The 27,839-nt window shown below is 39.3% G+C and overlaps 1 protein-coding gene across 1 annotated transcript; it reads right to left on the bottom strand.

The window, feature by feature from the left end:
• Window positions 1-817: 817 nt before the first annotated feature.
• Window positions 818-27,494, bottom strand: gtf2e2 (general transcription factor IIE, polypeptide 2, beta). Its single transcript, XM_059965056.1, has 8 exons — window positions 27,341-27,494; window positions 23,775-23,936; window positions 20,894-20,979; window positions 17,147-17,254; window positions 13,523-13,705; window positions 11,556-11,649; window positions 7,743-7,858; window positions 818-3,966 (listed from the first exon to the last, which is right to left on the bottom strand). Exons 2-8 carry the CDS (start codon window positions 23,932-23,934, stop codon window positions 3,847-3,849), a joined length of 867 nt encoding a protein of 288 aa, XP_059821039.1. The 5' UTR covers window positions 23,935-23,936; window positions 27,341-27,494; the 3' UTR covers window positions 818-3,846.
• Between the last annotated feature and the right edge of the window lie 345 nt (window positions 27,495-27,839).

The raw sequence follows: 27,839 nt of genomic DNA, 5'->3' as shown, positions 1-27,839 counted from the left end.
TATATCTTAAGTATGGTTTTATTCTGTTCCCGTCAGATCAGTGACACCCCATGTGTCTTATTTGTAATACTGTACTGTAATGAAGCCATGCAACCATCAAGATTGCAGGAATACTTCCATAAAAGGCACCCTGAAAAGGCTACTCATGGTATTACTCAGTTCCAGAAGATGAAAGAAGCATTTGAAAAGCATTGCACACTCGAGTCATTTGTCAAGAAAGTTAAAAATGACCTGGATTGTGGTTTCTGCTTCTTATAACATTTCCAAAATGATAGCAAAGTGTGGAAAATCTCATACAATTGGTGAAAAATTAATTAAGCCTTATTTTTCAGAAGAGCTCACCACCGTTCTCAAAATGGATACCAGTATTTTAAAATCAATTCCTCTGAGTAGTAACTCTGTCGCTCATCATATTGACGAAATGAGTGAAGACATTGAGTATCAACTATGCACAGAGCCACAAAAAACAGAATTTGAAATACAACTGGATGAGCCAATATGTGGGACAAGGCATGCGAATAGCATATGTACAGTTTATCAAAAATGCAAAAGTCTATGAAGAGATACTCTCTTGTAAAAAGTTAAAAACAACTATGTGGAAAATCAATCTACAAGAAGCTCAAAATGTATATTGAGGATAAAAGCATTCACAGAAGAAACATGATTTCTTGTGCAACAGATGGAACACCATAAATGGCAGGTCACCATGCTGGTTTAGTTGTATTTATGAAAAAAGAAATTCCAAGTCTGTTTGCAATCCATTGTGCAATTCATCATCAACATCTTGCAGCCAAAAACCTCAGACAGCAACTTTGTTCAAGCATGACTCTTTTATTATCTGCTGTCAACAAAATTAAAGCTCATCAATTAAATAGTTGAATATTTTTATGCCAAGTTAACAATGAAAAGTTTGAATCACTTGCTTCTTCACACTGAAGCGCATTGGCTGTCAAAAGATTGCTGCTTAAAACATTTCTTTAGTCTTTTTGACACTGTTGAATTTTTGCTCAAAGTCAACAAGAGCTTGGGAAACAAGATTGAACTCGCCGATCTGTATGACAGAATGAACATTCTAAATATGAAACTGCAGGATGAGAATTTCATTTTAATCCAGGCAAAAAGTAATGTCAACTTTTATCAGAAAACTGGAAATAAGCAAAAATTGGGGGAGGAATGTTCTCATAGCTTCCCTGCATGGAAAGTATGGCATTCTTTCACAGACAGTGATTTGCAAGAGTACTGCTTATACCTGCAGTCATTGAAGAAAGATTTTCAGAATTGATTCAAGGATTTGAATGATCTGGAAATTCCAGACTGGGAAATTAATCCATTTCTTTGCAAGGTGGAAAAACAAGAAAGGGCTTGCAAGAAGAAATTACCAAAACACAGAAAGATGAAGAAACAAATGTTTTTTTAAAAATGTCTGTTTTTATAATATATGGCTACAAAGTCATACAAAGTTTCAAACTGCTCTTCATTGCATTTCCCTTCTCCTACCTTGTTGAAAGAGGCTTCAGTGCAATGAACCACTTACTGACAAAGAACAGAAACCACTTGGACATTGTTACACGTGGGGACTTAAGGCTTGAACCAGATATTTCAAATCATGCTAAAAATTGTCAAGCTCAGGGGTCATACTGATATTGAAGCCACTGTACAGTGCACGTACAGGGATTGTGTAAGCTAGGTTTAAAGACAAATGAAAATTTAAAGCAGAATCAGTTTTCTCATGTTAGAATATTGTAGACATGGTTTTAAACTATGGGGGTGCCGGAAAGCATATTGTGCCTAAGAGGGGCGTTGGCAAGTAATGAAGGTGATCTGGGGGGCGTTGGTAAGTAATGAAGGTGATCTGGGGGGCATTGGTAAGTAATGAAGGTGATTTAGGGGGTGTTTGCAATGTATGAAGGTGTTTTAAGAGGATGTTGGCACATGTGAAGATGCTTTGGGGGGTGTTGGGCTAAAATAGGTTGGAAACCACTGCAACAGGAACTTCTGACAATCCTGGATCCATGTCCTTGGGGCTTCCTCTGGCACTAATCTCCAATGTAGATTTCATTGCCACCTGCCTATAGGTCTTGCTAGTATAAAAGGTCTGCAAGCTGAAGAGCTGCAGTGTTTCAGGATGGCCATTCATTGATAACTAGGGCTGAGCAATACAGTGATGCTCACGGCTTGTAAATAACCAGAGAAACAGACAGATCACGCAGACTTGGGTAAAAATCTGAAGTGATGTTATAAAGGCTGGGGTTTATGAGAAATATCTATAATTGCTTTTCATGGAATAAATGAGGGCCAAAATGAAGCTAAAATGACAGAAGTGATGGTTATGGGATGAACCAGTTAAGAATCAAAAATGACAAAAGGAAACCTCTATCATTTATTTAACCCCTTATTTTTAAACAAGAGAGAGTGCAAAACTAATTTATTCTAATAATTTAACTCACTATATGCAGTATTTTGCCAGCAAATTGAAAGTGCTGCTACTGGGTACTCCAAATCTAATGTTCCTTTGTTGAGAAGTGGTGCTTAGAATTGACCATCGAATTCTAGAGACGGTAAAACAAAAGTCTATACAATTGTAACGCAAGTAACTTTTATCCATCTACAGTATATAGTTGACCCCCATGGTAAGTGTAACACTCAGTTCGTCTTAGAGATTATTGGGATGTGCTAACTAGCACCTAGAACATAGTCTGATCTAACTTTCTTAGCTTCAAAGAGAATGATAACACACATCCCAAAAATAAACTCCTGCATTCACAGATTTTCCCTCGCAACCAGTTAATCTCATTATGTCCCTTTGCAACTTCCTGCTCATATTTGTACTGTTTATCGTGGCAGCAAACTTAGTTTTGTCAAGAGCAGGTAGTCCTCAGGTTTGGGCGGCTCCATTCATAACCCAAACTTGAAATAAACAAAAACAGTGTGTGAGAGAAGAGTGGTCACCAGTCAGCCTCACCAAATCAGCAAGTCCACTCACACTTCCCAAAATGCTGGAGTCAGGTGCGTGTTATTCAAATTTCCAGCATCTGCAGATTCTCTCCTTTGTGATTCACTCACACTGCCCTCTAGGTTACAAGCAAACCTGATTTGTGTTCACAATTATCTCATGGATTAATCTCCTGATGATTCAATGAGGCATAACAATTGTTCAGTGTGTTGAGATTCATTATTACAGATGGTAAAAATAATTTTCTGTTGATAGTGACATTTCAGGAATTTTTTTTTAAATTAGGACCGCATTTTATTTCTCCGAAATTACAAAGCATTTAGGCTAAAAACCTATTTTTTAAATACTCAATTTGGAGTAGTATGGGACTGTACAAACATGAATTAATTGTGTCAAATTAAACACAGAACATGAAACTTCTGCAGCATGATGGAAGTAGAGTGGGGACAGCCCAAGAGAATTTCTTGGTCATCCTGTTCGAAACTATTTGCAGGGCAATAAAAGGCTCCGAAATGTTGTTAAAAATAGAGCATTCACTATGAATTAGTTTTTAAGGCTTATTATTTTTGATACAATACATACTTGTTTTTATTATACAATATTCCCCCAAACACTTCAGAATTCCAAAAAAAGATAAGAACCCATGATGTTGAAAACATATTTTACTGAGCAAAACAGACCTTGTCCAATAAGTTAACTCCATAATTGATAAAGCTGGTTTCTATAAACTTTCAAATAAGATTAAGTAACAGAACAAAGGAATCTCAACTGAAAAGTTGGGATCTCAACTGAAAAGCTGTGATCGGTCTTACTGCACTGTGCTTCAGTCACAGCACTTTGTTGCGTTATTCAGTTCCTTTTCAAGTATTGTTCTCCTTCCTCTTTCCATATAGCTATTCTTTGCCAGATACACCTTCAGAGTAGTCTTCCAGCAGTCCCGCCATATGATTATTATGTGCCTTGAATTTCCTTTTCCTCTGAGAAGCAGACTTTTTCCTCTTCTGCACAGATAACTGAAATAAATATACATATTTTTTATAAATAATATAGTGGTATTCACTTTAACTGGCTGATTAATATGTTGACTGCTTCTAAGGCAAAAACATACAGGGCGGGTGGTGTGGATTATACAGAAAATTTGAGGGCAAAAGCAGAGTGAGAGCAGGATGGAACCACTAGAAAAGCACAGGAAAGTAATGTAGCAAGAAAAACAAATGAGGAAGGTGAGGGCAAGGCCATGAAGAGCAGACAGCATGGCAGTGTGCTTTGATACACATGGTATTGACAAATGAATACACGGAGCATCAGACAAAATCTGATGCTGTTCCATGATAAAGGTTTCATTATTTGTATTTGCTAGCAACTGGAGGCTACACCACTTCCAATATTATTCCAATAAAATGAAGCCTAATACAGCACACGGCAAATAATCTCACATCTGGTTCTCTTTCCACAGATGTTGCCTAACCTCTGTTTTTAATATCTATCTGGGTCTCATTACAATGTGTGAGTGACAAGCTAGATTCCAGATCTTGTGCAATCAATGGGACCCTGAAATCCACATCAATTGAATATGTTCTCTTCATTAGCATCAATCTTAAAAACAAAGCTGGGGTTCAATTCCTTTCTGAATCACAGAATCATTGATGTTTCATTCAAATGTCATCTCTATGGTAAAGCCACCTTGAGCCACTGTAGATGTGTTAATTTAGACAACGTTATCACGTTCACTAACTACTACACTTAGCTATACTCACTGTAAAACAAACATGACAATCTGTGTGCCCTCAAAGTTTACAAATTCTCCACTTCTGGGAGTTTCTTACTTTATCTGCACAATGCAAGATAAATCTTGACTTCAGTATTTCAATGTTCCTGCCCCCACCACGAGTTACAAACTTGAAACTCCACACTTGAATCTGACTGGAATTCTCATCTGCGTCCATTTTAAAACAAGATCCTCACCACAATTTTATGGTAAACCTGCAACTAGTTATGAAGGATGTGTCAGGCTCTCCAGAAAGTCCTCTAACTTGCATGCTTCCTTACAAGATTAGTAGTGTAAAGAACTAAACCACGAGAAGTCCTTATTCAAAACTGAAGCCATCAAGAGATGTTAACGGAAGCTGACAAGTGGGTATGCTTCTCTGCTTACTATCTTCAATTATGTTACTTTCTAGTTTAAATTTACTGTCTCGTTCAGCTGGATATGTTTGGTTTGAATGGTAGTTAAACTTGTTTTGATTTGATTAGTTTGCTATTAATTTTAATATAGAACTGATGCTCTTTTTGTTCCACCTCAAATGCTTCTGGGCTTTTTGAAATTCCAACATGAAACCAAATAATGTTAGGTTTATTTAAATGACTATAGGGTTATGTTTCATTTCTCTGTGTAACATCTGCTTCAATTTTGTTATCTTCTTGGCACTTATATAAATCATCTTTGTGCGTTAGCAACATTAAACTACAATAGAGATACTAATGGTTTTATAGATCTGTTTATATTGAATATATTTGTTCATCATTAATTTGTATTAGTTTTAGCTAATGCAAATATTTACTCGTCTTCAGGATAAGCCAATCTGTCTAACATGGTATTGACAAATGAATACATGGAGCATCAGACAAAATCTGATGCTGTTCCATGATAAAATATAGAAGAGAGAAGGGGAGGAAAGAAAAAAACTCTAAGGAGAAATCAATGCTCATGCCATCTGGATGGAAACTACCTAGGCGGAATATGAGGTGTTGCTCTTCCACCCCTGAGAGTGGCCTCATCATGGCAAAAACAGAGGCTGTGGACCAATGTGTCATAACGGGAATGGGGATAGGAATTAAAATGGTTGGCCATTGGGAAATTCTAGTTTTGGCAGATGGAACAGATGTGCTCAACAAAGCAGTCCCCAATTTGCGTCTGGTCACACCAATGGAGAGGAAGCCACTTCGGGAGCACCAGACATAGATCTTCCTTTGCTTTTCATATGGGTATTCACCTATACCAATTTGCACCTTGAGTGAAAAGAAAACCATCTGCGTTCTCTAAATGACATTAAAAAACTGTTCAATTCTTTAAATCTAAGAACCTTGATTCATTGTTGATTGGTCAATAATTTATCCGTGTTTTAATGCAAAGGATCTACAGCTTCTCCATTTAGCCATAGTCAGTATGATCCTTTTTAGTGGGAGAATACATTTTAAAATTCAAGAAGAAATTACCAACATATAGATAAAAAGAGAAATGGCTCGAACTCATACGCATTGGAATAAAAAAGCTCGACTTACTTCATAGAATTCCTCAAAAGGGAAATGTAAATGATAGATGTGGAAAATAGGTGGATCTGATGTCTTATAGAAGATTATCAGAAAAGATTAGGGGTATTGGGGTATTGGAATTAGGGTGAACATACATATATAGTGCATAAGTATTGGGTAGAAAGGAATGAACATTCGAGAGTTAAGGGCAATATTCCCAAAGTAAAAGAAAACAAACTGTTACTGACCTAGAAAATGCATTTTGGGACATCTTTTGCAATAATTTTTTACATTCATGCAAAACAAATTATCTAGAAATGTGTAGATGATACACAGTCCATTACCTATTAGTACAAAGTTTGAGTCAATGGTGCCAAAATTTATAGAAAAAACACTTTTCAATAGAGTTCCAAAACAATGGTGGCACCATTTGGACTTAATGAGTCAATGATGGGAAAATGCTAAATAAGTTTGACAACTGATTGGACAAATAATACTGTGGTGGAGGCTATGTAAGAGAGATGTGATGATACAGTATACAGTCATTTGGCCTGGTTGAATTAATGCACATTACATGTGTTATGAATGTACCACATCTCTGAGGGGCCGAAGGGTGTGGGGTAGCCCCCTCCTTTGTGAGAATCGCAAGATCACTGTTGGGTTGGGTCAGGGGGCTCAGGAAATGAGAGAGAGACACGCAGAATGTCTCGTTTCCCCGGCGATGTAAAGCTACGGGACACGGCTGTTGTCTCCGGAAGGTGAATTTGTGGATTGGAGACTATGCTACGTGAACGCCCTCAGGCAAAGTGGGCTGGTTGAGGGAGAGATTGCATCACCCCCAACCTGATTGGCATCTATGACCCTGTGAGTCAGGATAAAAGAAGTTCTGTAGGAACAGCCCCTCAGACACACCAGAAGAAACGTTAAGTGACCACGTAACAGCAGGAAGTCATCTGAAGGAGGCCATGTGCGTTCAGTTCCGTTGCTGGAACTGGTGGCTGGAACCACAGAAAACGGCTTTTAGCTAACGACGGGGAACCCACTCCCCTGCCTAAAAGGACTGGCATCATAAAAGACCTAGGCAAGTTTAAACCGCCCCTCTCTTAACCCAAAACGCTGCAGCGTGAACAAACTAACAGTGGCTGTTATATTTCTATCGGACAATACATTATCCCCTAGACAACGATAGAGCTATTCCTTATTGGTTCTTATTATACCCGCGCTTTTAGATTTAGTATTGATGATGTATATTATCTGTATGTTTCCATTAATCTTATTTTTGTGCCCCTTTATCAATAAATACTTTTAAAAATAGTACCATCAGACTTCAACGGACCTCTCTATCTTTGCTGGTAAGTGACCCAGTTACGGGGTTTCATAACACATGCCATATTACTTTTAAAAAATCATTATACCCATGCTTTTTCACTTTTCAACTGTAGACGGAGGACCAGATAGCAGCACACACAATGTTAAAAATTGCGTGTGGTTAGTTGTGTTTTCCCACGCGAGGGAGTCATAACACAAAGGAACTTACCACTTTCTTTGGTCCCGTCTCCTGCATTGAAGAAATTCCCTGTCTTTTTAAATAGTCTTCAATCTTCTCTTCATCCATAGAATCCACTGGAATGCTTCTCCACAATTTCTGAAATTCTACAAATAGACTTGATGTATTATACAGAGATTTTATTCCTAGTCATTAATGAAAAGAATGAATTGAATGGGCAGAATCACCCAAAGACGTAGCTATTAATTTGGTTAATAATAAGATACTGTTCTTCAAAATACCCCCAGCAAGCTCTTGTGGAAACCTTGAAAGGATTCTGTCTCGTATATATGCTGGATTGAATGAGTATGATGATATAAAAGGAGCAAAACACTTAAAAAAAAGTTTAAGCAACTCAAAAATAAAACAATTTTAAAATAGTCAACAAGCCAATAGAAATTTGAAATAAATTCTTGTAAAGATTTTAAAAATTGTTAAAACAAATAACCCACCTAAATTCTGTCTAACAAACTCTATGACAGCCCTTTGCAACTATTCCTTTTACAACCAACAGAAGAACATCTCTTGTGCTTTAAGATCCAAAACAAATTTGAATGTCATGTTCATAATGAAATTGATAGGCAATTAGGCAATTCCCTCATGGAAATCGACATTGATTCTTGGATTGCCCTGAGTTGCTAATTGACGAATATACTATTATGTTTGAATTGGAAGTAGTTTATCATTGTCATATATACCATGGTACAGTGAAAAACTTGTCTTACTGCTCATACAGATCAAATTATTGAGGTAGTACCAGGTAAGACAATAATAGAATGCAGCGAGAAGTGCAACAGCTACAGAGAAAGTGTAGTGCAGATAGACAAGGTGCAAGATCATAACAAGGTTGTTTGTGGGATCAGGAGTCCATCTTATTATACTAGGCAACCATTCAATAGTCTTGTAACAGTGGAGTGGAAGCCTTGAGCCTGGTGGTACATGCTTATGCCAAACAGGAGAGAAGAGGAGAGAGAATGTCCAGGGTGGATGGCATCTTTGATCATGTCGGCTGCTTTACTGAGGCAGTGAGAAGTACAGAGAGTCCATGGAGGGGAGGCTGGCTTCTGAGATGCACTCAACTGAGTCCAGAACTTTGCAGTGCCTTCTAGTCCTGGGCAGAACAGTTGCCATACTGTGATGCATCGAGACAGGATGCTTCCTATGCTGCATTGACAAAAATTGGTCAACAGGGTCATGCCAAACTTCTATAGCCTCTTGGTTGAGCCTTCTTGGCCATAGCATCTACATAGTTAGACCAGAAAAAGTTAATGGTGATGTAGGAAATTAAATCTCTTAACCTTCTCAACCTCAACATTGTTGATGTAGATAGGAGGATGTGCACTGCCCCTTTCCTGAAGTCAATAACCAGCTCTTTTGTGTTGCTAACATTGAGCAAAAGGTTGTTGTCATGACACCGTGTTACTATACTTTCTATCCCATTTCTGTATTTTGACTCATTAAATTTGAAACCCACAAAAATATGGGGTTTTAGCAATGGTGGTGCATTCCCTACTCGGAGATACATTTCCAATCTGATCGTTGGACTAAAATATGGTCCAAAATACTCCCTGTGAGTAACTCTGTTTTGGTTTATGAACAGCTTTTACATTAATAAAAGAAAACACTACCAGGTACAAAAATAACAATGTAACATCTTGAACTTCTAAATCTACCACCTCGTTTATTTCACTGGTAAACTGGAATACAAGGAAGCCTCCATCATTTAGAGTTGTTAAGTGCCTTTGGCTATTTAAATCCATTTCCTCCAGAACAATTGCTAAAATCTACAAGGGGAATCCCTGATCTCGTCACACCTCTTGCATAGTTTCCACCACTGACAGCTAAACATAGGAGAGTGCTGGTGAATAAAGTCTTGCCATAATCAAATTGAGCTTTGCTAACATCCCTTCTGAAATTCTGTGCAGATTATTTCTTCATTAGCAGATTACCAAAAGCAGAGTACACGCACACATTACAAAAAGTGATTAGATAAACAAAAGATAATCTTACTGAAACTCACCATTTCGTTAATATTGCCCTCTTCCCAAATATTGTTTTCCAACTTATTTGAATATCTGCAATCACCATTCACCCTTAACCCCAATGATCTTGAAAATTACCTTGCCACCACAAACTCCCTGCCACGAGGACACATGAGAAGTCCTTGCCCATCAGTTCCTCATTTTAACATCTGCATCCCCTCAAATTTAGCTTATGGTCACGCAAGATCTTTATCAAAGCCACAAGTCACCACTTAAGATAAAATCAATTAAGATAAAATCAATCTTCTAAAATTTATCTGCAGCCCATTACACAATTGACCATTTCATTTCTTTCCAGATCTTTCATCTAATATCCTACTGGATGGTACCACTGTTATATCATTGAAACAAAGTCCACTACAATAGTTCCCTTTCCAATCCTGCACTATAATTGCTCCACTCCTGCACCATAACTATCAAAATCCCTTCTGTTTCTACCTCTTAGCAATGTCATTTGAAGGTATTATCTCTTGTACTCCATTTCTTAAACATCTCCTTCAATCACTCCACTGCCTCAAATTTATCACGCCATTTAGCTGAAGTGTGACACAAGCAAAACAGAAATTTCCTGCCACTAAATAGAGAGTAAAGTCATTGTCATTGAGATACAGCACAGAGATAAGAGCCTCAGCCCATCCAGTCTGTGCTGATCATTAACCACTCAATTAACAGTAATAATCCATCAATCCCACTTTTCATTCTCTCCACATTGTCATTAATTTCTCCCAGACTCTGCATTTCATCTGCATATTAGGGACAATTTACAGTGGTAAATTAACTAACTAATCTGCACACCTTTGGGAGGTAGGAAGAAACCAGTAAACCAGATGAAATCCACCCAGATGAACAAACAGCACCCAAGATTGGGATTGCACCCAAGTCTCCGACACTGAGAGACAGAAATAATGCTATCTGCACCACCCTACCACTCATTGTTTTCATCTGGACCACTAACTCAACCAGCAGTGCAACATTCTTACCAGACTGTCCAAAACTGAGCCAGAACACACTCAACCTTGGAGTTTGATGCAAAACTGATTTTTCTTTACATTTCCATAACCAAAACTACACAGTTCTATAACATTTCCCATTCTACCCTTGCATAGCTTTTCAGCCGCTGACAGCTTCAACCACACCTTTGCTCCCTCTAGACTTGACTGTCAACTACTGGCCAGCCATCTTCTATTTGTGCTCAACCAAAATCATATTTCTCGTCTCACTTGTTCATTTCTGATCTACGCTTGTTTCAAGCCCTACAGTACACTTCTAAAATCTTTATCTTTGTTGGATCAATAGTCTCACCCCAAACCTTCTTAACTCTGAAAACTTCCCCAGCTTTACAAACTATCTACATCGCTGCACCCCTCAATTTCAGGTGCTTTCAGCCTCCTGAATATCACTATGGCACTACAGCCAATCATACACTGTGTGTATAGTGCAAACTCCAAAACACCCTCCCTAAAATTCTATATCCCTCTGTATCTCATCCCAAGTCTTCCATAAATGTCTTTCTACGGTTTATTGTCAACTTGTTTAATCATGCTCCCATTAAATAATTTAGTACTTTAGGTTAGAGATCCCACATATGCAAACTTTTGTAACTTTTACTCTTGAGGCCATCTGTTTATCTAAAATAACTTGTTTATTAAAATCACTTATTAAAATTGTTGCAATACGTAGTAACATTTTGTATTACTAGGTACTAAAATAAAACTGGACCAATGACTGAGAAGTGCATTCGTTTCAAAATAAAACTGCTTACCTTCATCTATCGTGAACTGGCAACTTTTGTCATTATAAAAGAGAATCTTCTTTTTATCAGGTCGTGTTACAAACACAATTTGGTCTCCCAATACCTACAGAGGTACACATATGCATGTTACCCAAAATTCTTCGATTAAAATAAACACATACCATTTGAGTTCTACTAATTTGATAGTTCATAATATACCTGTTCTTAAATAATGCTCAACGGTCTGGAGATGCTGAAAGGAATCTAAAAAAACAAGCCTTGTGAACTTCATCCTTGAGCCTCAAAGTGGCTTGCCTTGGTTCCCCAAGTTCAGAGAAGTATCCATTTGATTGAAAAAAACACAAATGTAACTCCTTTATTCAAAAAAGGAGAATGGAAGTAAAAAAAAACTTACTTATTATTAAAAGTTTAAAGAAAAAAAATCAAAGGAATTAGGCAATATCGTTTTGAAAATAATTGGAAATTTGGCATATTAAAAGTTTCTGCTTAAAAATGATCATAGTGTAGAAGGTAGCATATTGGCAAGAAGAGAAGATTGGTTAGCTAATGAAAAACAAACTAGACATTAATGGGTCTTTTTCTGGTAGGCCACTGGATTTGTAAAGGGATGCCAAGTTTCTACATTTATATAAATAAACATAGAGTATCGTGCAAAATTCTTAGACACCTTAGATTTTTTATATAAATTTTGTTTTAGATTTTTTTTTGTCATCTGCTTTAGTGTATCAGTAGAAAAGAGCAAATTCTAGATATCCATATATTCATTTTCCAAAAAATTAAATCTTGCAGAGAATTTTTTGTATTTCATTAAGGTAACAAATTAAATAATAGACCACGTTTCAAAATAAAAACTTAATTTGTAGGTACATAGCCCGGTGCTTGATTAAACAAAGATAAACAGATGTAGAAGGAATCAAATTGGGTGAAGGACAACCAAAGTAAAAGGTGAGGGTGTGGCAGAAGTGACAGTTTAACCTTCAAATCATTTATTCCTACACCATGGCAAGAGTGAGCATAGCAACAAGACACAAGGTGGTCATCCTGCATCAACAAGGTCTTCTGAAGAGGCACAAAGAAACGAACAAAATTGAGGACCAAAAACGCAATGCACAGGAATGGAAACTGAGTGCAGCAGACGAGAAGGATGCACCAAACTGATATCCCTTCTGCTATCCAACACAGAAGCCCAGCACTGCTATCAGCTCCGAACTCACAGAAACCACTGGAACCCAATTACACCCCTCTACAGTCTAGAGAAGTAATGTCAGAAGTAATCTTCATGGAAGAGTGCTGCCAAAAAGCCATTCCTCTGAAGAGGAAACAAAGCCAAGAGACTCACCTGTGCACAGAAACACAAAGACTGGGGTGATAAACAATGGCAGCAAGTGCTCTGGGCTGACGGGTCAAAATTTGACATTTTTGGCTCAAACAGGAGGCAGTTTATCCATTGAAGAGCTGAAGAGCGCTACATGGATGAGTGTCTGCAGTCAACAGTGAAGCACGGTAGAAGTTCCGTGCAGGTTTGGGATTATATTTCTGCAAATGAAATTGGTGATCTGGTTAGAATTAATGGAATCATGGCTTCCTCAGAGCCCTGATCTGAACATCGATGCCTGGGACCTGGCGAGACAGCCAAATTCTGCAGAAGAATTGTGGCAAGTTCTCTGAGATGCTTGGAACAACCTACTAGCCAATTTACTTATAAAACTGCACAACAGTGAACCCAAGAGAATTGATGCAGTTTTAAAGACAAAGGTTTTTGATTTAGAAGATTTTCATTTCATTATTTTTGAAAGCATCTTCACTTTGCAGAATTTTTTTTTCACATGTGCCAAAGACTTTTGCACAGTACTATACATGCACTACAGAAAAGACTGCTATATTTGCTGATGACACAAAGCTAAGTAAGCAGGGTAAACTGTGACAAGAACCTACAGAATCATACAGACAGGTTGAGTGACGATTCACACAGATACCTTTATAGCTTTCTGTGCATTGGGTAGTCCTTCCTCTATGTCTTCTAAGAGGATCCCTCCCAAACCCCGCTGATCATGCTTGTCCAAAAGCCTTAAAAGGGCTTTTTTATCTCTCAAGTTGTACTTGGGTTTAAAGGCATATTTTCCATCTGTCACGTCAATTTTTGGGTTGTTTATAAGTGCCTGTGAAAAAGCAGAGATGTAACAGAATAAAAAACTTTAAGGAAATACATCTATTGCACCAATAATTCTGTTTCTTGAAAGTCAGGACAAAGTAAATGTCTCTCAGGTCATTAATATTACTACCACGTATGATAATTATAGAGATTTAGAGCTCTGGGCTCTACCAGCTAATAACAGAATTTGTATCAGATTAATCATGTTCAAATTAGGAATATGAAATTAGTAGTTTTAATATATAGTAGATATTGTCACAATGCTGGCTCTTCACCACGCTTAGATGTATGGGATGGTTTACCTCTATTGAATCTTCATTTTCATCACAACTACTCATTTATATAAAGCTATCCCAGCTATAAAGTTACCTATGTTCACAGAAACTCATCAGATTCACTAGTTTTAGTTTTAAGATAAGGAAGTAGCCAAATAGCCAGTTGTTGCACCGAACTCTCACATCAAAACCAGAGTAAGAATAAATCCAGATGGACATCTACCATTTACTAGTCACCAGATTAGGGCATCAAACACAGTTAACCCTTTACTTTCACCTCATTAAAAGTCAGGTCCCCAGGATTCATCCAGTTCAGTCACTTGATGATGGACATGGAGATAACAAGGGATGTTTAATAAAGTGTCCTGATTCATCAGCAGAAGGACACAGGTGGGAGGTACTCTACAAGCAGCATTCTTAATTCTTGCTTAATGTGATGTTACAAACCTTCATGGGGGTTGAGGACTCAATGCTATTTACTACTAACTGTAGCATCACCTCTGCTGACTCCTCCCTATCATACAGCCAAGATATGCCTAGGTATTATGATGGACAGATGAGGGACTAGGGCTGAAATTTACAATTACGTGAGTAACTACTGGCTAATTTGGGAGGTTTAGCTTGGAACTTCAGCATACCTCTGCCTTTCATATTCTGCCTCACTTTGTAGCGTAACCCTAAAAACTAGAAAAACAAGTTGCTCTACAGACCAAATTAAAGACACCATCATCAACAGTAATTTCTATTCTCATGGTGCCTGGGTGCCTTATCACAGCAGTTACAAGAGGAAATGACATACATTTGATCAAATAGGAAAGTTTTGAGGAGGAAAAAGGTAATAAATTCAGACAAAATCTTATTGCCTTGACAGCTAGAACCAGAATTTAAGAAACTGAGATATCCTGAGGAATTGCCTGACTAGAAGTAATGATGTGGATTGATCAAGGTGGGGAGTATTTAAATTCTGACATCACGCGTCAATTTAAAAACACTTTCTCTATCACATACAACGGAACACCACTGCAGAGTCCTCTCTCATCCATTTGTTCCTAACCTGCCTATCACATTCACGATCAACATCGTGCCATTGTCCATACTCCCACTGAGGCAGGCACTTCGTTGAGCAACACACACAAAATGCTGGAGGAATTCAGCAGGGCAAGCAGCATCAATGGAGGGGAATAAACTGTCGACATTTCAGGCCAAGACCCTTCTTCAGACCTGCTGAAAGGTCTCAGCCTGAAACTTCGACTCTTTATTCCACTCCATTGATGCTGCCTGACCTGCTGAGTTCCTCCAGCATTGTATGTGTTGCTCAGGATTTCCATCATCTGTAGAATCTCATCTCTGTCACTGACTTGAATTCCTTTCCATTCATCACCATTCCCAATCCACATTTCTTTTTTTTACCACTGGGGTAGAAAAAAAACTCGCTTCAGCTATTTTAACATTTTGAAAATCTCTTCTCTTTGGACTTTTAGCTCCATTCTCCGCCTTTTCTGTAGCTTCCAAACTTCCCAATCCCAAAATAGCCTTTATTTTTGATATTCTAATCCTCATTAAAACCAGTCTCCAATTATCCCCCTTACAATTCTTGTCCAAATTCTACCAAAAACATACGTTCACATGCACACCTCATGACACGCCTCACTGCCACCTTAATCAACTCATGATATTGCTTACCTAACCTGTATTTGATGAGCAACATTTCCTCTTACTAAATGTAGTAATTTTAAAGGCTTTGTTTATAGCCTCAGCCTAACCTCTCCACTTCTCTTACATCACCTAAGACTCTCTTTAAAATCCTGCTTTGAACAAGCAATTGGCTCTCTATATCGTTTGGCGCCAAATGTTATTCAGTAATAGCAACGACAAAAACATGAATTCTATTATTGCTACAAGTACAAAAATCACTAAAGTAAAATGACAAGGAAACCAAAATTGGAAAAAACTCTCATCTCAAGGAGTGGAAAATATGAAGTGATGGCTATGCTGGTTAGATTTCACTCTGAGTAATGTTTGTTTCTGTGCTCCATAACTCAGGAAGAATTTACTACCCTGGAATGGTTGCAGCTTAAATTTAACTGAAGGATATCAAAGGTAGATAAATTTAGCTCCGAGGACCACTTGCAGAGACTAATTTCATTATTTCCTGAGTTTAGAAGATCGGGTTAATTTAACTGAGATGCGCAAGATGTCTGAAAGACTTGATAGCTTAGAGTAGTTTCACTTCACTCTTCCCTGGTGGCTGACACAGAGGACAGAAGCAAAGTGGTTAACTCATCATTTTACTGTACCAGCAACCAGGGTTCATTTCGCACTGCTGCCTATAAGGAGTTTGTACGTTCTCCCCATGACGTGGGTTTCCCCCAGATGCTCCGATTTCCTCCCACAATCCAAGGATGTACAGTCAGTAGGCTAATTGATCATTACAAATTTTCTTGTGACTAGGCCAAGGTTAAATCAGGGGTTGTCAGATGGCCTACTCTGCACTGTATCTCAACAAATAAACAGTATTCCATGCTTAATTTTTTACTATTTTTATTAAAATTAGAGTTGAGTCATTCAAAGATTATATGAAAAACATCTTTCTAAAAAATTATTTGTTCAAAAAACTTGCTTTGAAAAATATAATTAACATTTCTGTTAAGGTATGGAAGATTGTTAAGGTCTTTTACAGCCACAAACTAACTAAACAGCAAAACAGGTTTGAGAAATTGAAATTTCTGTATCTGCCTGTTCCTGAATTTAATCTCATCCTCAGACTCAAGCAGGTAATCTAGATTTTAGCATTCAAGAACTGCTCTGTAGGCTAAGATACCTTTTCAAATAAACTCCAAATGCTCTCTCAAATGAATGCAAGATTCCAAAACACTAAAGCAAGATTGATAACATCTGGCCAATATTTATCTTTCAAACATAATATGGTTAGCTGTGATTTTTCTTATTGCTGACAATCCCTTTGAGAGCAAATTAGCTGCTGTTTCACTCTAATATTGACTACATTTTAATTAGCAAAGTGGTTATAAACTCCTTTTGAATATCTAAATGCTATGAAAAAAGCTTTATAAGTTCAGGCAATTTTGTCTTCTATTTCACTTGCAATGTTCACTGTCACAGTTGCACAGATTGGTAAAGATCACAGTCCCCAACTAGTTGTACAAGTGCCTCACCTCTGTCATTAACCATTGTTTCTGCCTCATGCCAATGTCCAAGAGTTTAGTCTCATCCAGAATTTCATCCAAGGTCAATGGATGAGTATCTCCACGCTGGTGGCGTGTCTGCATAAAAATAAATACATTTAAATAACAATACACTTATCCAATACCTTTTTCACACCAAAACATCAAACCCATCCCTCAGATCTCGGCAGCAATATCAAAAAGAGATACGTCACAGGTCTTGGCTATAAGGTTGAGTTTAAAGAACAACTTTATGGATGAAAAAGACAAAGGCAGAAGTTGTAGGATTGGAAGTTTAGAGTCTATGGCCTCTACAGCTGAATCCTGGTTGCCAACGAAGGACTGTTTAAATCTGGGAATGGACAAGTCATTAGACTTGGAGGAGTGCTGGTAACTAGGACTGGAATATATTCATTAACAGCAATTACCAGTGTTTAGACTTCAAGTGAAAAAATAATCCAAAACAACCATTGACCCATGTCTTAAAATTAAGTCTTGATTGTTGTCTTCTTACTAGTAATAATCTGATTTCTAACCTCATTTACCTCTCCGAACTTTTTGAATGGTGTTACCTTACATATTTCTGACCATCTTTTGGGAAACTCCTTTCAGATTTCAGATCACACCATGAGACAAAGAATGTTAAAAATATTTTGTATAGCTCGCACTGTATTCTCCCTCCTTGTGCTTTTCTTCCCCCACTTGATATAACTCAGGCCATTACCCATTTACAAATGGGTTTTGTTCTTGCAGATGTCCATAAATTGATTTTGTCCATAAGCTGGAAGATAGACAAAATCACTAGATACAACCATACTTCAATGGTATTGTAATGAATGGTGCTGATTAGGGCCAGTTAAGATTGAATTTATTTATCGTCTTCCCCTACCTAATAACAAGAGTCCTGTGCTCAGTGGCTAGTTGATGAGCTTGTACAAATATATGTTACATTATTTGATAGAGTATCATTGCACAAGTGTATCAACTGAAGTGATTCATTGTCAGTTTCCAAAACAACTTTCTTAACTGGCCTCCCAAAATGAAACTAGTTGCCTTTCTACTTAAAAGACAATAACATTTGATTATTGTAGGGAGGTTTCTAGTATTCAGGTAATTTTTCTTTCAAGACTGATTTGCATTTGAATTTAATTTTTATGGAAGTGTTTTTGATTGTATGGAATGCCTGTGTTTGTAATCTGAGGACGACCTCTCGTTTTTCCCCGTGCCTTTGTTATGCTGGACACCACTTTTTCTTTCTCTCACATCTTTTTCTACAGTTAAACAAAAGTAAAATAAGCAAATGCTTAATATCTAAACCCAAGTTCTTTGCCACAGGTAGTGATGGAGGCTAAGTCTTCATGTATGCTTAAGGCAGACGTTGATAGGTTCTTGATTGGTCAGGGCATGAAGGCTTATATGGAGAAAGCAGGGGATTGGGGCTGAGAGGGTCATGGATCAGACATGATGAAATGGAGGAGCAGACTTCATGGGCCAAATGGCCTAATTCTGTTCCTATATCTTATGGTCTAAAATGGTAAACCATTCGTACATACTATTTACAACAGCAGTTAATGTCTCTTCATTAGATCTTCCCAAGCGCTGTCACCTTCACTTACCATTATTTCTCCCAATTTTTGCAGCCTCTTACAACCCACTCTTTCTGGGTTTAGGCTCACTGCCCCCTTTACTTTGGTCTGTAATTTGTGATACTGTATCAGTTATCCTTGCCCATAGGTCAGGATTCCACTATTAAATCAAGATGTATAAAAAAGCTGGATGCACTCAGCAGGTCGGGCAGCATCCGTTGAAAGGAGCAGTCAACGTTTCGGGTTGAAACCCTTCGTCAGGACTGAAGAAGGGGGGGGCAGGGGCCCTATAAAGAAGGTGGGGGGGAGGAGGGTGGAATGTGCCAGGTGAAAAACCAATCAGAGGAAAGATCAAGGGGTTGGGGAGGGGATAGGCCAGAGAGGTGAAGAAAGAATCTAAGGGGAAAGCACTATAGGTAGTAGAAGGCAGAGTCATGAGAGAGGTGATAGGCAGCTAGAAGAGGAGACAGAGTAGAGGTGGGACGGGGAAGGGAGAGGGAGGGAATTACCGGAAGTTGGAGAATTCAATGTTCGTACCAAGGGGCTGGAAACTACCCAGACGGTATGTGAGGTGTTGTTCCTCCAACCGAAGTTTGGCCTCATCATGGCAGTAGAGGAGGCCATGTATGGACATAATTCCACTATTAAATGACTGTCACTCTACCTTCATTATTTCCTTAACAATCTTGGACAAGACCTTTGGCCATATTTTTATTATCTTTTTTATCTCTATATCCAATAAGTACATTTAGTGTCAGAATTGTTAACGATATACAATCTGAAATTCTTTTTCATCGCAAACATCCATGAAAACAGAGAGATACCCCAAAGAATAAATGGCAGTTAAATGTTAGCATCCCAAAGCCTCCCCCCAGCTCCCCCTCCCGCACACTAACAGCAGTAAGGCAATGAACCCCCCACCAGCAAAAAAAAGTATCAGCGCCCTCCACCAAGCACTTAAGCATGCAGCAAAGCATCAGTAAAGACAAAGACTTGCAGTATCCCAAAGAAGACTCCGCCCCCAGCTACGGGAGGCTCGACTTGCGATTCAGCCTGCTCATCTACACTCTACTCCTCCCGGAAAGTCGGGACAGTCCACATACCCCACCACCACCACCTGGGGTCCCAATAGTACCAGGCAGTTACACTGCCGTTACGTCAACACTAGTCTGAACTAAAACAAAGTCCATGCCTGCTGTTTTATCAAATCTCCACCCCACAATTGTAACTCTGCCCACAGCTTTAACAATACTTAAAAGTTGAATTAACAATTCATCAGGAGTATGAATATCTTCCCCACTCAACATGCACACATTTGTTACCTGTAACCCCGTGGATGCACACTGCCACTCAACCCCGGCAGCATCCATACCCACGTATCGAAATTGCTTTACCAGACAATTGTTCAGCACAGACTTAAACACACAACCCACTAGTTCAATGCTTAGGGCAATCGCACAGCATCCAACGAAATGAACCCCAGAGGAGCCCCCACAACTGCGACCCTCAGGTTTTGTTGGCTGTGTAGGTCCAGGGAAGACAATCTCTGGCCCTGCGAAATGTATGAGATTGAGATGCAAAACCTCCTGTTTCTGTGGATGCTGCATGATGTGTTCCAAATAGTGCCACGAAATAACAGACAGTATACCATGTGCAATTAAACGATTTAGCTTTATAATTCTTAATCTGACTGAAGGGTAAAGAAGAACAAAAAAGAAAAGGGCCCATTTTAATGAAAGTCTAAAGTGCACGTTGGAGCTCACAGTTTCCCTTCTGTGTAATAATTACATAATAAATACCTAATCAATACCCAATGAGAAAAATAAACATCTAAAATGCAAATATTATACAGTGACAAGCATTAGACAGGAGAAATAAACTGAAATACTTGTGTATTTTTGTGATGTTAGACAAGCCCAAGAACTGCTTCCACCTGCGGGGAGTGAGAATAAAGGGAGAGAGTGTAGATACAAGTGTTGTGAGAAAGCAACCCATCCCGTGAGATCCAACTGAAACTTAGCTACCGCAAGCTAAACTTGCTGACATAGCTTCTGTAAAAGTGTGGAACCTTAAAAATATTCAATACCCATTATAATGTAAAATCAGAAACGCTAACTATCAACCCTAGGAGTAATAGATAAATGCAAATTACCTTCATGTAATTCACTATTTTAGCAAGAACTCCAAATTTGTACCCAGTGCTTCCTGGAAGTGCCCTGTATGATAAAGGTCCATTTTCTGAAAAAAAAATACAATACCTTTATATAAAATGGAAATGTATAAAAAAAATTTCATTGCTAATTTATAAAATTACTTTGGAACTATCACTTTTTGCTCTTTGGGAGTTTTTTGTTGAGAATCATTTCAGTAAATCTGTAAACACTGCAATCAGTACTGAAGCAATCCAGAAGGAAATCTCAACCTGTATTAACAAAGGGACAGAGTTTCAAAGCACTTTTACATTCAAGATCCATCTACTTCAAAAAAATTCACTTGGAATCACAGGCCCTTAGTTCTACCACATACATGCCATCCATCGACACCAATACCATTTACTACCACTTCTTGGTCTATGGTAGACCAACAATTCAAGTGCTCATACAGATAAAGGATTAAACGTTGAAGTCTATCTTCCTCCATCATCTTCATAGGCAGTGCTTTCTGAAACTTTGGGTGAAAAATTTTTCCCTCAGATTTCTTTTAACCTTTCACCTTAAATCTATGTTCTCTAGTTATATCAAATCAAGTTTAATTATCACTCAAGCCATACATAGATACAGCTGAAACAAACAACATGCCACCATGGTCAAGGTGAAAAATATTCAAAAATAGCAAATAAACATTAAAAAAAGAGTAATGTTCAAAGATGCGTATTCATTTGAAAAAATATATATATAATATATATATATCTATTAGTCCAAGACCCTAAGTGACAATGTACAGCACCGATGATAAATTCTCCTGGCCTGTCATTCCACCACCTGAACACCAGAGGGCAGCACCAGCGGGCAAGGCCAGATCCCACACTGCAGCGCTTCCATGTCATTCACCATCTGCATAGCAGGCAAGCCCCAAGCCGTGGGCTAGTTCTTGCTACAACTGAGTCTAGACAGCTCTCATGTTGACTGTGTCTCCATCAAACAAGAGTAACAGGCCTGAGGCAACTTACATTATCACTGTCCAACAGTTTCACAATGCAAGTGAAATGTCTGAGACAACCGCTCAAGGTTATAGTACACTAACTCCAATGCTTCAAATTAGCGGATAGCAACACAGTCTGCAGTCATCTCTTCCAAACCCAAACCAGCCCCTCCGGTATCCCAGCGGGCTCTTTCGACAACTTGGCCAGTCTTTTCTCTGCCACCCATCCTCGGCTGGCTCCACTGCCAACACCAGTACAGCTACTCCGATCAACGAGCAGCTCACTGATGGCGTAGCCCTGCAATACCCGAGGCTCTTGGAGTAGAATTGTCATTGGATTGTTAAAAAAAAACACATTTTATAAATTAAAATAGCACCTTTGGTTAGCCCGAGAGTGCCACCACATCACTGGAAGACATCAAATTAGGAGCAGCTTCTCACTATCCACACTGTATTTGTCCATCCTAATTCTATATATCTGATCTCACCCACCTCCTGGTAAATATTCTCTGCACAGTCTCCAGTACTTTCTAGGTCCTTCCTAGAGTGGGGTGCCCAGGACTGCATGCTGTGGTCTAACTAACAAAATTGTATAACAACTATTATTTATATTCTATAACCCAGCCAATAAAAGCCAGTATCCCACATACTTCTTCGAAACCTTATTTACTTGTGCAGCCACCTTTAAGAATACTTGGACTGCACACCAAGGTTCCTATTTCACAATGGCCCCTGGGTCACACCATTATGGTGTCCTATACTTTTTAGTTACCAAAACAAAAACACATGTAAATATATTACTCAGTCAACTTATTGAACAACAAATTCCAAAATTGCCAAATGAAATTAACTGAGGCAAGTTTACAGAATCATTGCTAGTAACAGAGTTTGAGTCTACAAAGGAAAAAACTTTCTTTAAAATATGGACATTTCTAAGTTGAGAAAGAAATACTGTTTCCATCCTGGAAAGAATTTCACCATTCTTCCTCTATAATTATCCCAAAAAAAGATTCAGAATTCATCCGACACATAAAATGTTCCATTCCTTAAACTTGTTTGATTATTATACAGAATTGATAAAGTATGCTGGTAGGTATATGACACCAGAATCATTCTCCACCAATTCACCTTTAAAGGATTTTACTTATAAAATGGTTAAGAATCATTCCAACGTAATACATCCTGCAGATGGTTTTATTAGAGAAGCTCAAATGACCTTCTCAATTTCTTCTCAGAACCCATATTAAAAAATATTAGCACATGGTGGAAAAACTACCAAGAGAGAAATTGTTTCACTTCCTTTAAGCTCAGAGATCTGAGGAATTCAACTTAGGATTTCTGACAGATGCTTAGATGGAAGAGTATTACCCTGAACGTGTGGAGTAATGTCAGTGAAGCCAGTGTTTGCTTCACTACCAAGTAATACGGATGGCAGCTGAGATTTCAGCATATGTTGCCGTCAGCAAACTGACATTAACCTGCCCTTAGCGTGGAATTTTAAAAAAGAAATAAGACTTTTTGCTAAATGCATAGCAATAATATTCATTTAATATTATAATTCTATTTATTAAGTAACTTTTAACATTTTATGAATTGTTAATTCAGATGTTATTGAAAAGTGCTTCGTTTTACTCTTTTAAAATACTAATTTATTTTAAACAAATATTTTAGAAGATCTTTGAATGTTTGAGCCAAGTCTGGATACTTAGCTATCTGTAGGAAAAGTTCATTTTGTGAACAGGATTAGGTGTCCCTTTAGCAACTTCCAGGCTCCCAAAATTCTTAAGGCCTTGCCAACAGCAATAATCCCAGCATTTTTGCAAGCTGCAGGTTGGGCCACGACTTGGGGAAGGACCATTCAGTCTTCATTTTTAGGACATGCAGCAGATTACCTGAATTTGACTTTGAGGCACTTCCTTGATCTGACTTCGGTTTCTTCTTTTTGGAACTAGAGGAACCTGAAGAGCAGGGCACTTTTCGTTTTTCTACAGCAGGAGTGGAAAGGGCACGCTTCTTGAACAGTTCCCTTTCTTTCAATAATGCTGGATCCATTTCTGTAACAGGATTAAATATGAATTAAATATGGATCCATTTTCTGAAACAGAATTATTTGTCTTTTACAAAAATATGAAAACACTGCAATTCAAAGAAAATATGTAAAGATTTGCTGATTGAAGCCCATATTGACTCCAAATAGGTCAAAGTTCCCAATTTGTTCAAAACTAAGGAATCTCAATGGCCACCACAAACACAATTGATCTTCGGCCAAACTTACTACCCGCACTGTTCAACAGTTACTGTACAATGAAGATAGCAAATGAATAAAAGAGTCTCAGGCACCGGACGATGAGAATTATGGAGAACATGGTGAAAGAAACTGGCAGAATAAGAGAAACAAAATACGCAAATCCCATGACAACATCTCCGTTTAGCAGCAGTACTGGTGTTAATTTGCTGGTACTGAAATTAAAGTACCCCTTCATGTCACAAGGAATAAATATATTGGCCGGAAATAAACAGGCAACAAAAGAAAGACACTTACACATTTATGAGAATATTTAGAAGGAACAGTTGCTCAAGTCCAGATGAATGGAAAAGCAACAGTGCCTTAACTAATCTCAAACCATGGACATTTACAAAGAATCTGCTTGGTCCATCAAAGCAAAATAAATTGGATTAACATTTTCAAGCAAACCCATACTAATACAACCCACCCCAAGAACAAGATTCTACAGTATAATTTTGAAATGGATTATTTCATGTCAATGGTATGACTTATCTTCTTATTCAGCATCTCCCTATTGGCAGAAAACGGATTTGGCAGGGGTATAGGAACCAGAGGCAGATGCAGTGTGTAATGGGACTGTGAGGAAGGACAGGCAAACAATAGGGTCAGCTGGATGAGTTAAACTGTAATACGGGGCCAAAACAAAAAGGGTGACGAATACAAGATTGAAGGTGTTTTTATCTGAATGCATGCAGTATCCAGAATAGAGGCCCCACGTGCCACCTAAGCACTAAGGGTTCAGACGAGCAGACAACGACGAGTATACAGAATAAGGTACGGAACTTCCAGTAGGATAGCAGCACGCTCCATCACAGCAGCTTCTACAGGGTTAACCAAAGGTGCTATTGTCATTTTAAAACTTTTTTTTACAATAGCAAGACCCTGCTGGACACTAAGAAGTTAAATCAATGCAGGTTAACCCTATCAGTGGGTCGCTTATTGGCAGAGAAACTGAAGGAGCTGGACTTGGTGTGGTTTGCGCTGCTGCCTGTGTCAGAGACATCAGAGGAGTCGGTGTCCAGAGGAGGCGTACAGTCTAACAGACAGCGATCATCTTAGGTGCTTTTCTTGTGATCACAAGATCCTGTTGGACATTGTTAATGTGGAATGATGCACGGCCAAGTGACTGATTTATTGGCGGGTGACGGGTGAACTCCATGCTTTTGGTTGTATCTAGCACGGTGTTGCCTCACGCAGGAGAGAAGCGTCAGAGCCCCATCGGAGGTGGTGCAGTGCAGCATCCAAGCCAGAGATGTTTGTTCGACAGAAGACAAGCCCCCTAATTGTTGGTAAGGAAGACATATGCAATGTTAGCATTCATTTTGAGAGGACCAGAATACAAAAGCAAGGATGTGATGCCAAGGCTTTAAAGGACATTGGTCAGACTGCATGTGGAGTACTGTGAACAGTTTTGTGCCCTTTATCTAATAAAAGATCTGCTGGCACTGGAGAAGATCCAGAGGAGGTTCACGAGAATGATCCCGGGAATAAAACATAACAGGAGCTGTTAATGGCTATGGGTCTGTGGTGAGGAAAGCAAATGCAATGTTAGCATTCATTTCAAGAAGACTAGAATATAAAAGCAAGGATATAACGTTGAGACTATATTTATAAAGCATTGGTAAGGCCACTCTTGGAGTATTGTGAACAGTTCTGGGCCCCTATCTTAAAAAAGATGTGCTTACATTGGAGAGGGTTCAAAGGAGGTTCACAAAAATAATTCCAGGATTGAATGGCTTGTCATTAATGAAGAATGTTTGATGGCTCTGGGCCTGTATTTACTAGAATTCAGAAGAATGAGGGGTGACCTCATTGAAACCTATCGAATAGTGGGAGGCATGATAGATCAGAGTGGTTATTTATGCATGTAGCCAAAAGAGATCTTACTTAAATGGATTTTTTTGCATCTATATTTACTCAGGAGATGGACACGGAGTCTGTAGAAGTGAGGCAAAACAGCAAAGTCACAGAACCTATACAGATTAAAGAGGAGAAGGTGCTTGTTATCCTGAGGCAAATTATGGTGGATACATCACCAGGTATTCTCTCAGATCTTGTGGGAGGCTAGTGCAGAAATTGGAGGGGCCCTAGCAGAGATATTTAAAACATCCGTGGCCACAGACATAGGTGGCAGAGAACTGCTGTTCCATCATTTAAGAAAAGCTCCAAGAATAAGCCAGGAAATTATAGGCCAGTGAGCCCGACATCAGTGGTGGGCATGTTATTGGAAGGGACTCTAAGAGACCAGATATTATTTGGATAGACAGAGATCGATTAGGGATAGTCAGCATGGCAGGCTGTATCTATTCAGACTTAAAGAGTTGATGAAGGTATTTTAAACTTGTACAAAAGAAAAACAATTTGTAAACACAAAAAAAAGGTCCAACCAGAAGCCCAAATTTACTTCGGTGGTCCTACACCTTACATTTCTAAATAATTGTAAGTAAAACCATAATATATTGGAGCAGAATTAGGACATTTGGCCCATCGAGTCAGCTTCATCATTTCGTCACGGCTGATCCATTTTCCAATCTCCTGGCTACTCCCCGTATCTCTTCATGCCCTGATTAATCAAGCACCTACCAGCCTCTGCCTTAAATATACTCAATGACTTGGCCTCCACTGCCGCCTAGGACAGCGAATAACATATAAACCAGTAAAGAATCAGAAGGTCTTCTCTTACATGGATTTCAACTAATGCCTTAATATGAGGGCGGACATAATTTTTCAGCAGTTACTGCTTTCTCTTTGGTTGCTCCTAACATCTAATTGCGGTGAAAACAGAATAACATATAAGCTAGTGAAGTTAGTAAAGGGATATTATTTATTTACGTGCGCAATAAGGTAGTTTGCATGCTTTCCTCGCGTTTCTTCCCCGACTAACCGTGGGATTATGACACATTAATCGTCCCCCACATTATCACCTGCGACCATGTCCAGCATGGTCCCGATCTGCGTCTCCTACTTCCTCTAAAAGTTTACCGTTTTTGCTTCTCACCTATTCAATACCATATGAATGAAATAAGAATGTTTAAATGCTGCCAGGGCCAACGTAACGTCGGCCGAGCGACACGACCACCGGCCAGTGAGGGGGCCTGCGGCCATCTCACTCCCAGCCCGTTCCGGGAACCTGAGACAACGTGAACAGCTCCAGAGACTCCTAAACTGTACCTGAACTCCAGCCGCGGTCACTAATAATCCGAGAACCGGTCTCCGCGGTAACCCCGGATCCGACTCCGCTCTGCCCGTCGCCTCAAATTATTACACTTCCGGCTGCCGGGCGCCACTCCTCCTAACGTCGCCGGCAATGGGAGGACCGGAGCAGCTCCCCCTCCCGGCTGAGGGCACTGGGAGGACCGGAGCAGCTCCCCCTCCCGGCTGAGGGCACTGGGAGGACCGGAGCAGCTCCCCCCTCCCGGCTGAGGGCACTGGGAGGACCGGAGCAGCTCCCCCTCCCGGCTGAGGGCACTGGGAGGACCGGAGCAGCTCCCCCTCCCGGTTAAGCGCACTGGGAGGACCGGAGCAGCTCCCCCTCCCGGCTGAGGGCACTGGGAGGACCGGAGCAGCTCCCCCTCCCGGCTGAGGGCACTGGGAGGACCGGAGCAGCTCCCCCTCCCGGCTGAGGGCACTGGGAGGACCGGAGCAGCTCCCCCTCCCGGCTGAGGGCACT

The sequence above is a fragment of the Hypanus sabinus genome, chromosome 3 (genome assembly GCF_030144855.1).
Source record: "Hypanus sabinus isolate sHypSab1 chromosome 3, sHypSab1.hap1, whole genome shotgun sequence".
Taxonomy (NCBI): domain Eukaryota; kingdom Metazoa; phylum Chordata; class Chondrichthyes; order Myliobatiformes; family Dasyatidae; genus Hypanus; species Hypanus sabinus.
Note: the sequence above shows the minus strand (reverse complement) of the source record. Positions and strands in the feature narration are given on the sequence as shown.